Source organism: Taurulus bubalis (assembly GCF_910589615.1).
Source record: "Taurulus bubalis genome assembly, chromosome: 17".
NCBI classification, from domain to species: Eukaryota; Metazoa; Chordata; class Actinopteri; order Perciformes; family Cottidae; genus Taurulus; species Taurulus bubalis.
In genome coordinates this window covers 22,923,042-22,938,398 of record NC_136605.1, presented here as the reverse complement: position 1 = coordinate 22,938,398, position 15,357 = coordinate 22,923,042, and the positions used below count along the sequence as shown (strand labels likewise).

Genomic DNA, 15,357 nt, shown 5'->3' with positions numbered 1-15,357 from the left:
TGCTTGGTTACCGTGGCAACGAGGACGCTACGGCAAGCCGGCCAGAACTAACGGGCGATACATCTTTCAAAATAAAAGTAGTTTATTCTTGTGCTTCTACCTCAGTGGTTCTCTACCTTTTTCCAGTGATGATGAACAAAGCAAAGCATTTTGGGTTGAAAGATGTAATACACAGCGCTGTGCCATCAGTGTCGGATTTAATAGAGAACAAATCAAATTCAGGTTATGAACTTACACTTATATTGTATTGAATATTTATTAAATCACTATTTTTAAATGATTTTTTAAAGGACGCTAATTTAAAATATATATTTTTCACAAATCTCACGTACCCCCTGAGTGACCCGTACCCCCATTAGAGAACCACTGTGAGGGGACATTGGGAGAAAACGCATCCAATCTGTGTGAATGTTTATATTGTGCATGAACCAAACCTCGTTTTAGAGCTAGCCTATATTACGTATTTACTAAACCAAATTTGGGTATTTACATGCTTTAATATTTACAAAATATAAACTCTCACTGAGAGCCTTTTATTTTTATACACTTGAGAAATAACATAATTGAGTCTAGTTTTTAGCTATAATTTCAATAGAAATCCAGTTAAAATACTGATGTAAATGATTGTGTAATGTTGTCAGTTGATTTAATGGTGTAGAACTAAACTAAGTACATTTAAACAAGCATATATATTAATGACATTTGACACGTAGATTCTTTGATATGTACACATGAATATTACTTACACTTTGATGACAATCAGCGAAGAAAATGACCTTTCACCAGATATGTCCGAACCAAACGAATAGACGCTATATTATATTATATATGTATATATTTTAAAGGGAATCTATGATGAGTTTACGGCTCAGATATGCAACATGTATGTTTGTAAATGTAGGGTTACACGACTAAATTATGGTTTATTCTACAGGGATCATTTTGATCTAAATGCTACTTTTGTAAAAGTAACGACGCAAAAGTGTAAAATAACCAAGTACAGAAGTATTATCAGCAAAATGCACTAAAAGTAAAATAATTATCATTATGAAGCTGAACGACTTCTTTAATGTTATTTATGTGTGACATTGACTTTAATGTTAGAGGAGGTGATGGGCAGTTTCAACTACTTTTTTTAAAGTCTTAATCTGGAAAACAACCAATGAGTAACTACAGCTGTCAAAATAATGCTGGAGGAGCGTTATATTACTTATTGATAATAATGTTTCCTTCTGAAATACAGTCTAAAAAATGAATATATTGTTATTTGTATCATAATGATGTGCCAGTATCTCAAGGTTGTACCTACGTACACTGCTTGAGATCCATACTCTCTTCACTTGTCAGTCTCTATAAGAACAAATCCAAAGCTTTTATTTTGAAGGCAGAACAAGTAGACCTCTCCTCTTTGCTGTGATTGGCTGGATGGACGTCGCTCGTGCCCGCTCGTGGGTGCTCGTGGCCACCCCCAGGTGTCGCGGGCCGGTTTAAATAGTGTGGAGGGAGGAAAGACGGCATCATCATCATCATCATCATCATCATCATCATCAGTTTACCTGACATGATATTCTCATTTCTCTGAGTTGAGCCTCCGTCCTGCACTGAAGGCTGACACACTGCACAGTGAGTATGACGACTTATATTAAGTTATATATTCTATAACTTGATTTAAACATGTTTAATACACAGGGGACAGGTAGAGGTTATTAAATAATATACTTCTATGCAAGGAGTTTTGCTGAAATTACACCTCCAATTAAGGCTTTATTGTTGAAATTAGCTTGCAAATACCTACGTCACATTTCTGTCATTGGAGCATTTTGTGTTACGTTTGCTGCTGAAGAGGAATAAAATAGATATGAGAAATTAAGTTTAATTCCCAAACCAGCAGCCTGCTGCATCATCATGACGCCCCAGGTTGTATTTTAATCTTCAACGTGGTTTATTGACATTGCATTTCTCAGTAAATATGTAAAATAAAAATAAAAACTCCATTCTGCATATTGATTCCCGCTCTCACACACCTGCTCCGGCCACACATGGACACACACCTTGTGACCTGTCACCATTTTGGTGTAAACGGTAAGCTTGGCTGGACGCGTAGCGCTGCACCTTATAAGGAAGCGTGTCTGCTAAGTCCCTAGCATCCCCTCTTTGGGCTACCGAGGCTACCCGGAGCAAAGGGTTAGCCAAACATGGGCATTCCAGCATGGCAGCCGGGCTGTTTGATTATAGGGGTTATCTGTGCGCTGCTTTTCATGTTTTATTGCCTGCTGTTCAACGGGAGGTCAAAGCCGGTTAACCTGCAGGAGGAGGCAGAGACCCGGATAAGGGAGTAAGTAGCTGAGCGGTAGGGAAATATCCAGAGGCCGTTTATCTGCAGAGATCTGAGTGACAGTGTGAGAGCCAGTGTTCATGGGATGCTCGCCTCCGGTCTGGAGGTGTGATGTGTTATTCTCCTGTTAATAATAAGTTAATAATACGTTTGTTAAATCAAAATGTGAAGAGTTGTCAACCTGGGACTGTTGTGTGTTTAAAAACGAAAACTATTGTTGTTTATTTAGGAATAAATATAAAAAAGTTCCAGATACATGTTTAAAATCTGAAAACAAAAGTTAAAGTTCAGCTTCTTTCAGCACTTTAGGCCCTCTGGACTTTGTTTATGAGTTATTGAGTTAAAGAAAAGGGGAATTAATGTGTATGGCAAGTTTCATACACAAAGTGGTTTCCATAAAGCATAAAAGTATACGATTATTTTAAGAGATGTTAAAGATTTAAGAAGTGCTAAAGAAAAAAATTGGGATGAATTTAAGAGTTTAAAGAATAGTTTGGCTTTTTTGTTGTTGTTGTTGCTTAGACTTAAGAAGAAGAAGATCGATACTCTCGCATCTCTATGGCAATCATGAAGCCGATTAGCTTAGCTTAGCATAAAGATGCCTCCGTCCAAAGGTAGCAATGTTTTGGCTGAGAGCGGTTGTCATCTCCGGTTGCTGCGTCCTCATTGGTGGAGGACTCGCTCCACTGAGCTCTGAAGTGTTTTGATGATCTGCGTCCCCTGTTCCGTCCACAGGCCAGAGGTCAAACCGAGGTCAGAGGTCAACCCGACTCCCATCGCCCCGCCAGAGGTCGACCCAGTCGCCAGCGACGATCTAGCCGTCCGCTCATCCGCCTCTGAACCGCCAGCGACCGACCCCGACGAGCCGCAGACCGACGCGACCGCCCACGGCGCCTCTCCCGACATGGCTGACCCGGCCGCCGACGACAGCAAGTTCCTCTTCTCGGACAACGACTACAGCAAAAGCGGGATGGCGCAAGCCGATTGGTCGGCCAAGAAGATGGTGTGGGTGCCGTCGGAGAAGGACGGCTTCGAGGCCGCCAGCCTCAAGGAGGAGAAGGGCGACGAGGTACTGACGACGGTCACATGACTTCCTACTACTTTTAACTCTTCGTAGTTCAGCGCTTTAACGGTACCGATGTCACTTCTTGCATTCGGAGCCTCAACCGAACGGTTCAGATGTCCGACGGCACACTGTTGTGTGTTTGTTTGGTTACACCTTTGCACTATTGTAGAGCGTAAAACTAACTAACCGTTAAATAACAACCACAAACAAAATGATGCAGACATAAACAAAGGCCCTGTTGAGCGTATTTTATGTGTGAAGAAAAACATTTTATATGTATTGGTGAACGCAAAAAACTGCGTCTTTATGGACTAGACCATTGTGAATTGGGGAAGGGCCCCAATTCACAATGGTCTAGTCCATAAAGACGCAGGTTTTTTTAAATGGACAAGCTAAGCTAGGTGGCTGTGCTAAATGCCAACACAGAAAAACATTTTAAAAAAGGAGAAATGTACAGCTAAATACCGTGTTAACCCTTTAAGATCACATCCCTGGTCATATTGTCCACCTATTTAACAAAATATGCAAAACATGTGTATTCATATCTAAATCCAATCATCTGTTCTTCCCGTAAAACAAATATGACGTGTGCTTATGAAAGCTATCACCCATCCATCAGTGTCGTGCTTCATGGTAATCCCGCCCACTTTTTAGTGGTCCAATCAAATGCAAAGAATTTTATGTATCCCTCTTGTAACTTTTACATTTTAGTTTTGGTATTATTTGATTTTACCATCTATAACATAAAGAAACTGCACAAACATGCCAGACATCAAGGTGTATATTTTGGTCCTGGACAGATGTGTGTGTCCCCACGACGCGTCATTAACAGAGTGTGTGTGTGTGTGTGTGTGTGTGTGTGTGTGTGTGTGTGTGTGTGTGTGTGTGTGTGTGTGTGTGTGTGTGTGTGTGTGCATGTGCGTGTGTGTGTGTGTGTCTGCAGGTGCTGGTGCAGCTCTCCAACGGTCAGAAGGTGACGGTGAACAAAGACGACATCCAGAAGATGAACCCGCCCAAGTTCAGCAAGGTGGAGGACATGGCCGCCCTCACCTTCCTCAACGAGGCCTCCATCCTGCAGAACCTGCGGGAGAGATACTTCTCCAGCCTGATCTATGTGAGACACACACACACACACACGTCTGTTAATCTGTATTTGAGAGGACCCGTACACAACGCAGCCCTTAGCAGCTAACGCTAACCTGAACCATTGGTTTTGGGAAAAAATCTTTATTGTTTTTTTTAAACACGTACAACAATAAAACATGATATTGTAATTTGCCAAATAAATCACTCGTTAGTACTTCAGAGGAAGAAATGTAACGAAGATAAAATGAGATAGAACTTTATTTATTATGAAGGCAATTCTTGTGCCAGAGATTGATCAAATATTACAGGAGAAGAATATAAACAAAAGAGTACAAAATATTAAGTGTGTAGGAAGTTGTAAAATAGGATAGAAATAAAAATAATGTAAATATAGTTCAAATAAAAAAGGCAACAATATAGGTTTAAAAACCAGAGTACAAATATAAAGTGTATTAATAGTAATACTAACACCAGTTCTTAATAGAAATTAAAATAGAAAACAATGGATGTAATATGATAACAATATTAGGAATTAACATGCATACGCTAAAATGATTCTAATCTAAGATTGTAGAAAGCACCGCTCACATTTGAGGTTCTTTTTAAAACTCTGAAAAAAAGGAACATGCAACTAAAGACATCAAGAAAAACCCAAACGAACATTTATTATAGAAACACAGATACTGTGTTTAGAGTCCGGACTCCATAAACTTTCCTTCTATTCAATGTTACCACTGAATATTTCATTTCTTTTAAATGTACCTTCTGATGTTTGCGGACGACTTGACGTCCTCCCCTCTGAAGGTCGACACGCAAGAACACTCTAGTTGGAGGTCAAATACCGGAGATGAAACTGAAATCAAACTGACTTTGTGTCTGGAAACAAAAGCCAGAAGAGCAGCACGTTTAAATGTAAACATCAGCAGAAGTGAGCAGTAAAAACATTCATAAAGCGCTCGACGTTCGCCAGATTCAGGTGTAAACGTCCTGGCCGGGGTCGTGTGCAGAGCGAGGACGTACTGAGAGGATCAACAGCTTACGTTCTTTTATTTTTTCAGTCCGTCTCACGAAGTCTAATAAGGTACGAAGGAAGTCAAATAAAAGCCACGCTGATGCATCCAACACAGAGCGCCATGCAGCTGCCGGCCCTGCAGCCCATATAAGAGCAGACAGTAGCTGAGCTGATCGCTCGTCTCTGAATGTGCACCATAACTCTCTGGAGATGGACCCACAATGTCAAGGATATATTTAGAAAGATATGAGACGTGGTTATCAACCTTTTTTGAGTGATGTACTTTCTGTGAAATACTCTTTCAGCCAAGAACCCCTAACCAGAGCACAACCTTTTGGGTTGAAACCAAGATGTAATACATTCACAGCAACCTTAATCTAAACTCCAACTATAACCAACGGTTATAAGGTTTGTGCAATTAAAAAAACAATTATTTTGGGGATAATTGTATTTGTTTAAGAGGCTTGTGTTGTATGTGTATGTATTGATTTGTATATATATAATGTTGGTTTTATTTCAAGTACCCTGATACGAAACGGTGAAAGCAATCTGAACAACCGTTCACCTCTTAGTGAGAAGGTGGAGCGTTCAAGGTCAAATGGGAGAAACAAGATGTTTTATACGAGGAAGAAATCACAGGACTCCAAGAGGAATCAGAGAATCTTTTAAGTTATTAATGTACAATAAAGTGTGTTTTAAATGGAAAGCTAAAAGCGCCATAAAAGCCTATATTTTCACACAATTTATGTTAAGGACGCCGCCAAAAAGTGCTGTTTTTTACAGCGTATGAAATCAGTCAAAAACGCTATTTCGTCATATTATTGAGTCAATAAGCCCAAAGCTTCTGTAACCAATCGGTGAAGAGTAAAACCAGACCAACGCAATACAAGTGCTGCAAGTGTTATGAAGGCAGACATTTGTAAAAAAAAACAAAAAAAAACAACGTTAGTGGTGATGCTTTCTTGGCGCAAAACGCATCATTTTTATGATAAATGATGTGAAAAAGCAGGCGTTTAATGTCCCTTTCGGGTTTTCCGTACGTTGGCCCTATGAAGCCGCCAGCTGGACCCTGTAGTGATGGTTTCCTCCCACAGACGTACTCGGGTCTTTTCTGCGTGGTGGTGACCCCTGTAGTGATGGTTTCCTCCCACAGACGTACTCGGGTCTTTTCTGCGTGGTGGTGACCCCTGTAGTGACCGTTTCCTCCCACAGACGTACTCGGGCCTCTTCTGCGTGGTGGTGACCCCTGTAGTGATGGTTTCCTCCCACAGACGTACTCGGGCCTCTTCTGCGTGGTGGTGACCCCTGTAGTGACCGTTTCCTCCCACAGACGTACTCGGGCCTCTTCTGCATGGTGGTGACCCCTGTAGTGATGGTTTCCTCCCACAGACGTACTCGGGTCTTTTCTGCGTGGTGGTGACCCCTGTAGTGATGGTTTCCTCCCACAGACGTACTCGGGCCTCTTCTGCGTGGTGGTGAATCCCTACAAGATGCTGCCCATCTACTCGGAGAAGATCATCGAAATGTACAAGGGCAAGAAACGCCACGAGGTGCCGCCTCACATCTACTCCATCACAGACAACGCCTACAGGAACATGATGCAAGGTGCTACATTGTATTTTATCTGATCCCTTAAGCCATTTAATTAAGAGTGTTGCAATCTACAGGTATTGATGATATTGTGATATTTAGAGATTGGATATTGATAATGTGACACATATGATTATATTGCATAAATACTCCATACATATATATACATACATATATACAACATTTAAAATGAGACATGTACAATTAAGTGTTATTTAAGAAATATCACAACGTTTAGCTTCTTTGTTTTGTTTGCTTTTTCTGACGAAGCGTCCACACGTGATGTGTTCAACTTCAAGTGTTTTCACTTCATGAAAGTGAATTGTAAAAGTATTCTGGTCACCTAGAAAAGTCTTATCAACACTCTTATTGGTTGCATTTAGCTCCACCCTCTCGGGTCCCTTCTGGTTGCAAAAATCCAAGATGGCGACGGCCAAAAATGCAGAAATGAAGGCGTCAAAACGTCACTCTACAAATTAGTGAGTGGCGTCACGGTGGATATATTTATCTTGTACGAGTACATCTACTACTACTAGTACTACTGTAACTACTCGCAGCTCTGAGTTATTGAAACAAACACAATCACGGCCGAGAAGCTGCCGCCGGAGACCGGAGACCCGGAGCGTGCCGCCGGGGCTCCGGATGGGCCGCCGCTGACCTCGGGCCGACTCCGTTGTTTCCACTGGCCCCGGGATGGCCCTACATGGAGCCGGGAGCCCGGAGCCTCCGCATCCACCTCCACCTGCTATTTATAGCTGATGGAGTGATGGCAGCTAATCCTGAGATCCCAGCAGCGGGTTTTGCTCTCCAGGAATCCACCGGCAGAGTTCATGTTTGGTGTGTTCGGCTTCAACTGACGAGTTCAGCTCCGTCAACATCTCACATCATGTCCTCTTTTCCCCCCCTCTTTCTCCCCTCTTTTACCCTCTTTTACCCTCTCTTTTACCCTCTCTTTTACCCCCTCTCTTTTACCCCCTCTCCACAGACCGTGAGGATCAGTCTATTCTCTGCACGTGAGTCTAAACAACACTTTTTCCATCATACCGTGCCATGCATGTGAACACACACACACACACACACACACACACACACACACACACACACACACACACACACACACACACGTCCATCACTTAAGGGGACATTGCGTTCTCTTACATTCCTTCCCGGGACATTAAGCCCTTACATATTTAATGATTTCTCACCGTGAATACTTGTTTAAAGTACTAACTTCAGGCTGCAACAAAACTTTTTTTATGATCAATTAATCTGATTGACAATTGTTTCAAATGTATGGTTTGTTCAGAGGTGAGTCCGGAGCGGGGAAGACAGAAAACACCAAGAAGGTGATTCAGTACCTGGCCGTCGTCGCCTCCTCACACAAGAGCAAGAAGGACGCCAATCCTGTGAGTGGGAACACCACCGTTATTGTATATATATATATATATATATATATACATATATACATATATATATATATATATATATATATATATATATATATATATATATATATATGTATATATATATAACAATAATGAACTTCAAGAGCAAGTTATATAATTAATTAAATGAATAATACATTTCTATTTTAAACATTTTGTGATGTTCAGCGTGAAGCTTTGCTACTTTTCTGTAGATTTACCCACGAAAAGTGTGATGACTATCGTATGAAAAACTGATATATTACTTTATCATCACTTTATCTTCACAATGCAAACTGTAGCAGATAATAAAGGAACATTTTGTGTTTGCTGCTCCTCCTGCAGTCGCAGCAGCAGGCGGGATCTCTGGCCTACGTGAGTAGAAACCTGCAGAATAAACACAATTACATACAAGTCACGACGTCTAATGTATCGCATGCTGACTGTTAATACAATAATAACACATTCATAAGCACATCTACTGTACAGAGGGTGCAGGAGCAAGTAGCCAGATGTTTTACTTCAGTATATAGCAATACTACGGTAAAATACTCTGTTATACGTAAACGTCCTGCACTCGAATTTTTCAAAGTGCAAATGTATTTGCAGCAAAAAATACTAAAAGTACAACAAATAAGTATTTATTTATTTTATATTATTATATATATATGTATTAGTTTATATTATATTACTACATATGTATATTATTATATATATTATATCATTATGTTTTATATATTTGTTGAATATTTGTCTTTCTTTTCCCCTTGTTGACTCATTATGCAGAATGCTATCGATTATATTATACTTTTATAATTATTGGTGCATTAATGATTTCATCACTTTAATGTTGCAGCTGAAGGTGAATGTGATTTTAATGATTTAATCTGTAATATTATTCATTGTTTTTATTTTATTTTAAATGCTGCTTATATTTATGACATTATATTTATTGTATTATATATTCCATGTCTTTTTATATTTACTTTTTATTTCCCAGAAATGAAATCAGTTAATAATTTAGAATTCTATTGATTTATTATTTTGGTTTAATAATCTGAATCTGTAAATCAAATGAAGCTTTAAAATAAATGCGGTGCGGTTACAAAGTATAACATGAAAAGTACCTGTAAAGTACCTCAGAATTGTACTCCCATTTGTGTAAAAGTACTGTGTTGTAGTGACACGCTTTGGGCTGCAGGGGGAGCTGGAGAAGCAGCTGCTGCAGGCGAACCCCATCCTGGAGGCGTTTGGAAACGCCAAGACCATCAAGAACGACAACTCCTCTCGCTTTGTGAGTTGTTGTTGTTGTTGTTGTTGTTGTTGTTGTTGTTGTTGTTGTTTTAATCAATCGGGTCTGAGAGTCACAACGTTTGTCTCATGCGGCCGCTGCTCTCGTCTCCTCTTGCACAGGGAAAGTTCATCAAGCTCAACTTCGATGTGACCGGCTACTTGGTCGGGGCCAACATCGACACCTGTATCCTCTTTTAGATCAGCATGCATCACCTGTGTGTGGCATGTTACATGACCCTGTGTTTAACATGTAGCATGACCCTGTGTTTGACATGTCACATGACATGTCACATGACTCTATGTTTAACATGTCACATGACATGTCACATGACTCTGTGTTTAACATGTCACATGACATGTCACATGACCCTGTGTTTGACATGTCACATGACCCTGTGTTTAACATGTAACATGACCCTGTGTTTAACATGTAACATGACCCTGTGTTTAACATGTCACATGACCCTGTGTTTAACATGTAACATGACCCTGTGTTTAACATGTAACATGACCCTGTGTTTAACATGTCACATGACCCTGTGTTTAACATGTAACATGACCCTGTGTTTAACATGTCACATGACCCTGTGTTTAACATGTAACATGACCCTGTGTTTGACATGTCACATGACCCTGTGTTTAACATGTAACATGACCCTGTGTGACATGTCACATGACCCTGTGTTTAACATGTCACATGACCCTAAGTTTAACATGTCACATGAGGCTGTGTTTGACATGTCACATGACCCTCTGTGTGACATGTCACATGACCCTGTGTTTAACATGTCACATGACCCTCTGTTTGACATGTCACATGACATGTCACATGACCCTGTGTTTGACATGTCACATGACCCTCTGTTTGACATGTCACATGACATGGACATGACCTTGTGTTTGACATGTCACATGACTCCTGGTTGTCTGCTTAACCGGACCAGACCTGCTGGAGAAGTCCCGCTGCATCCGGCAGGGCAACACCGAGAGAGCCTTCCACATCTTCTACTACATGGTGGCAGGAGCCAAGGACAAGCTGAAGGGTGAGCGACACACATGACGTAAGGTTTAAATGTAACGTTTAGAGATCCGTGATCGCGTCGTTTTGCCTCTGATACCAATAGCCGATCGTTGATGATCCGTATTCAGAGATACAGATCCCTTTGTTGCTATTATAGCAGCTGGTCTACAAGGAGCCAGACTTTCTGTTATCTTCATGTGAAAACATCTGAATTTATTCTAGTTCATCACCAACACTACATTTTACTAGATTACACCTGAACGCATCATGAGAACGTTATCATTTACCTTCAGCCAGTACTCATTTTCACTGAGCAGAGCCTGAATGCATTGTAATGAAAATCAGGCTAGCAGTTTACCCCTGCTTCCATTCTTTATGCTAAGCTAGGCTAAATGAGACCCACCGTATAATCTGCCTCTGATTGAGGATGAACGATGCAACTGGCATTATAACTGGTGTTATAACTGGTGTTATAACTGGTGTTATAACTAGTGTTATAACTGGTGTTATAACTGGTGTGGCTTGTGTGTTCAGAGGAGCTCCTGCTGGAGGACTTCAGTAGCTATCGCTTCCTAGTGGCCGGCCACGTGGAGATCTCCGGTCAGGAGGACGACGAGATGTTCATAGAGACTCTGGATGCCATGGAGATCATGGGCTTCACCGAGGAGGAGAGAATAGGTAAGTGAACAGGGAAAAGTGCTGAGGAAAGACGCCAGGAGGAAACCTTTCTGACTCTTCGACCGTAGCATAGGAGTCCACGGGCAAAAAGGAACTTCCTGATCATCACTTCCTGTTGCTCACTTCCTCTTCAGTGCAGCTGATCCCCCCTCGGTGTCGCTAAAGCAACTACAAAACAAGCCAATGCACTGATTCCAGAGCACCGGCGTTAATGTGTAGTTTTGGGGCGTTCGCCATGCTGCCGTATTCTGTTGGAAGACTACCGGTAATGTCTTCCCTCCTCTTCCTCGCTGCAGGGATGCTGAAGGTGGTGTCCACGGTGCTCCAGCTGGGCAACGTCACGTTTGACAAGGAGAGGAACAGCGAGCAGGCGACCATGCCCGACAACACCGGTAAAGAAATGCCAACGCCGGCCCTGAGAACTCACCTTCCTCACATGTGTCTGACCTTCTCTTTGTCCTGTTACCCATTTACCCCCCACAGTTGCACAGAAGGTGTGCCACCTGCAGGGCATCAACGTCACCGACTTCACCCGCGCCATCCTCACCCCTCGGATCAAAGTGGGAAGGGAGGTGGTGCAGAAGGCGCAGACCAAGCAGCAGGTAATGGCAAGCCAGACCTCCCAAGATGCACTGCAGAGCTGTAAAAAAACATCCCAAAATGAACCCTGAACTCTCTCCGTCCAGGCCGATTTCGCGGTGGAGGCTCTGGCGAAGGCCATGTACGAGCGCCTGTTCCGCTGGATCCTAGCCAGAGTCAACAAGACGCTGGACAAGAGCAAGAGGCAGTCGTCCTCCTTCCTGGGCATCCTGGACATCGCCGGCTTCGAGATCTTCGAGGTGAGCGCTTTTTACCCGGAAACCAAACACGTTCTTTCTGGCTCTCTAACCGTGACTCTCTAACCGTGTACGAATCGCCTCCCCCGCCGCAGGACAACTCCTTCGAGCAGCTCTGCATCAACTACACCAACGAGCGTCTGCAGCAGCTCTTCAACCACACCATGTTTGTCCTGGAGCAGGAGGAGTACAAGAGGGAGGGCATCGATTGGAACTTCATCGACTTCGGCCTCGACCTGCAGCCCTGCATCGAGCTCATCGAGAGGCCGGTCGGTGACATGTGATGCGTTTGATTGGTTTCATTGTGAAGCGTAGTAGCATTCTAGGAGACACACAGGACTCTAGACCAGGAGGCCGGTGTTCAACTCCGCGTTGACACAACTTTTGTTCCCTGAACCTAACATTCTGTCGGTCCTGCAGAACAACCCCCCCGGCATCCTGGCTCTCCTGGACGAGGAGTGCTGGTTCCCCAAAGCCACCGACGTGTCTTTTGTGGAGAAGCTGCTGAACACCCACACTGGCCATGTCAAGTTCTCCAAACCCAAACAGCACAAAGAGAAGCTGATGTTCACGGTTCTGCACTACGCCGGCAAGGTGAGGATCCCTGAGGGACTCCAAGAGAGTTTAAAAGATATATGTTGGAAGGATTTGGTCTCACACTAATGAACAAGTTCCCCTTATTTTATCAAAAGGTTGTCAGGGAACTTAACCTGTATTTGTGAGTGGTTTCAGGGAGTTAATATACATCATTATTAATTATTACGTTTAAGAAAATGAAACCATATGTTTGAGCGTTTTTTTAATACTTGCGTCTTGAGTATTATTAGTATTGAGACACTGACCAACGCGCTTCCAGGTGGACTACAACGCCGCCAACTGGTTGACCAAGAACATGGACCCCCTGAACGACAACGTGACCACTCTGCTCAGCAACTCCTCCAGCAACTTCATCCAGGACATGTGGAAAGACGGTGAGTCCTCAGCGGTGCCTAGTGTCCTCTGTAATCACACATGGTGGCATTGGTGGTAATGATGATAATGGTAGTAATGGTGGTGATGGTGGTAATGGTGGTGATGGTGGTAATGGTGGTATTATTGATAATGGTGGTATTGGTGGTAATGGTGGTATTATTGATAATGGTGGTATTGGTGGTAATGGTGGTATTGGTGGTATTGGTGGTAATGGTGGTAATGGTGGCATTGGTGGTATTGGTGGTAATGGTGGTAATGGTGGCATTGGTGGTAATGGTGCTGATGGTGGTAATGGTGGCATTGGTGGTAATGGTGCTGATGGTGGTAATGGTGGCATTGGTGGTATTGGTGGTAATGGTGGTATTGGTAGTAATGGTGCTGATGGTGGTAATGATGGTATTGGTGATAATAGTGGTATTGGTTGTGATGGTGGTAATGATGGTGATGGTCGTAATGGTGGTAATGGTGGTAATGGTGGTACTGGTGGTATTGGTGGTAATGGTGGCAATGGTGGTAATGGTGCTGATGGTGGTAATGGTGCTGATGGTGGTAATGGTGGTAATGGTGATAATGGTGGTAGTGGTGGTAGTGGTGGTAATGATGGTGATGGTCATAAAGGTGGTAATGGTGGTAATGGTGGTATTGGTGGTAGTGGTGGTAATGATGGTGATGGTCATAATGGTGGTATTGGTGGTAAAGGTGGTAATGGTGGTAATGGTGGTGTGTGAATCTCAGCGGATCGAGTGGTCGGTCTGGAGACCATGACCAAGATGTCGGAGAGCTCGGTGCCCACTAAATCCAAGAAGGGCATGTTTCGCACCGTGGGCCAGCTGTACAAGGAGTCGCTGGGCAGGCTGATGACCACGCTGCACAACACGCAGCCCAACTTCGTCCGCTGCATCATCCCCAACCACGAGAAGAGGGTGAGAGTTCTGACTTTGGCCTGAAGGAGAAGATGCGAGGAAACTTCCCCAGTTCATCACTGACTTAACATGATCACTTTTTGTATAACACATTTTCTGAAATGTTTTGTTTGCAATATGCAAAAGAGGCATTATGCAATGGTAAATGTTGGGGATTTTAGGAGAAATCTACAGATGCAAACAGACAACGTAGTAAAATAAATAAAGTCTCAACAGTGACCAGTGCATGTCTCGTCTTGAGTCTCATCTCCATAAACGTAGAACGAATGATTTAATTTGAGCTGGAGCTGCCGGTAGAGAAAGGAGACTGAGTCTGCTCTGCTGCAGGCTGGGAAGATGGACTCCAACCTGGTTCTGGAGCAGCTCAGGTGCAACGGCGTGCTGGAGGGCATCCGGATCTGCAGGCAGGGGTTCCCCAACCGCATCGTGTTCCAGGAGTTCAGACAGAGGTGAGGAAGACGTCTGAGACCACATTTATACTGCATTTATTATTAATATATAAATTACTTTATTTTATTTTAAATTAAAGTGTAATTCAAATGTTCATTCTTTATTCTTTTATAAAAACAAGTAAAATATTTGATTTCATTATTATTCTTTTGAAATGTTATGCATTTATTTTGTACATATTTTTTATATATATTAAATATTATAATATTTTGTGTTAGAGCCATACATTTAAAACGCAGTGTTGTAGTTCCTCAATTGGCCACTATAGGGCAGGCACAGCCATACTAACACTATAACCTTTCAAAATAAAACAGGCTTCAGTAAAGTGTTTTCTTGTTTTCTAGATATGAGATTCTGGCTGCTAACGTCATCCCCAAAGGCTTCATGGACGGGAAGCAGGCGTGCTGTCTGATGGTGAGTCGGGGAGAACATTTTATTATAATTTACTATGATATTATTATTAACACTGTGGACACGGTCGCTAGGTGAAGCACCTGGACCTGGACACGAACCTGTACCGCATCGGGCAGAGCAAGATGTTCTTCAGGACCGGGGTTCTCGCCCAGCTGGAGGAAGAGCGGGACCTCAAACTGACCGTCGTCATCATCGCCTTCCAGGCTCAAGCAAGAGGCTTCCTGGCCCGCAAGTAAGAGTAATACCACTTGGGTACA

At 42.6% G+C, this 15,357-nt stretch overlaps 1 protein-coding gene across 1 annotated transcript in view; it reads left to right on the top strand.

Moving 5' to 3' along the window:
• Positions 1-3,239: 3,239 nt before the first annotated feature.
• LOC306750330 (uncharacterized protein) overlaps positions 3,240-15,357 on the top strand; it is a gene marked incomplete at both ends in the record, with an annotated part of 25,493 nt that continues 13,375 nt past the window's right edge. Inside the window, 20 exons of the mRNA XM_079233739.1 lie at positions 3,240-3,404; positions 4,345-4,515; positions 6,948-7,104; positions 8,075-8,102; positions 8,396-8,495; positions 8,865-8,888; positions 9,715-9,807; positions 9,927-9,990; positions 10,751-10,849; positions 11,362-11,505; positions 11,802-11,897; positions 11,989-12,107; positions 12,192-12,344; positions 12,437-12,610; positions 12,762-12,935; positions 13,198-13,312; positions 14,049-14,236; positions 14,564-14,685; positions 15,031-15,100; positions 15,172-15,332. Of these exons, the coding sequence (XP_079089865.1) occupies positions 3,240-3,404; positions 4,345-4,515; positions 6,948-7,104; positions 8,075-8,102; positions 8,396-8,495; positions 8,865-8,888; positions 9,715-9,807; positions 9,927-9,990; positions 10,751-10,849; positions 11,362-11,505; positions 11,802-11,897; positions 11,989-12,107; positions 12,192-12,344; positions 12,437-12,610; positions 12,762-12,935; positions 13,198-13,312; positions 14,049-14,236; positions 14,564-14,685; positions 15,031-15,100; positions 15,172-15,332 (2,417 nt within the window). The remainder of the gene's footprint in view (positions 3,405-4,344; positions 4,516-6,947; positions 7,105-8,074; positions 8,103-8,395; positions 8,496-8,864; positions 8,889-9,714; positions 9,808-9,926; positions 9,991-10,750; positions 10,850-11,361; positions 11,506-11,801; positions 11,898-11,988; positions 12,108-12,191; positions 12,345-12,436; positions 12,611-12,761; positions 12,936-13,197; positions 13,313-14,048; positions 14,237-14,563; positions 14,686-15,030; positions 15,101-15,171; positions 15,333-15,357) is intronic.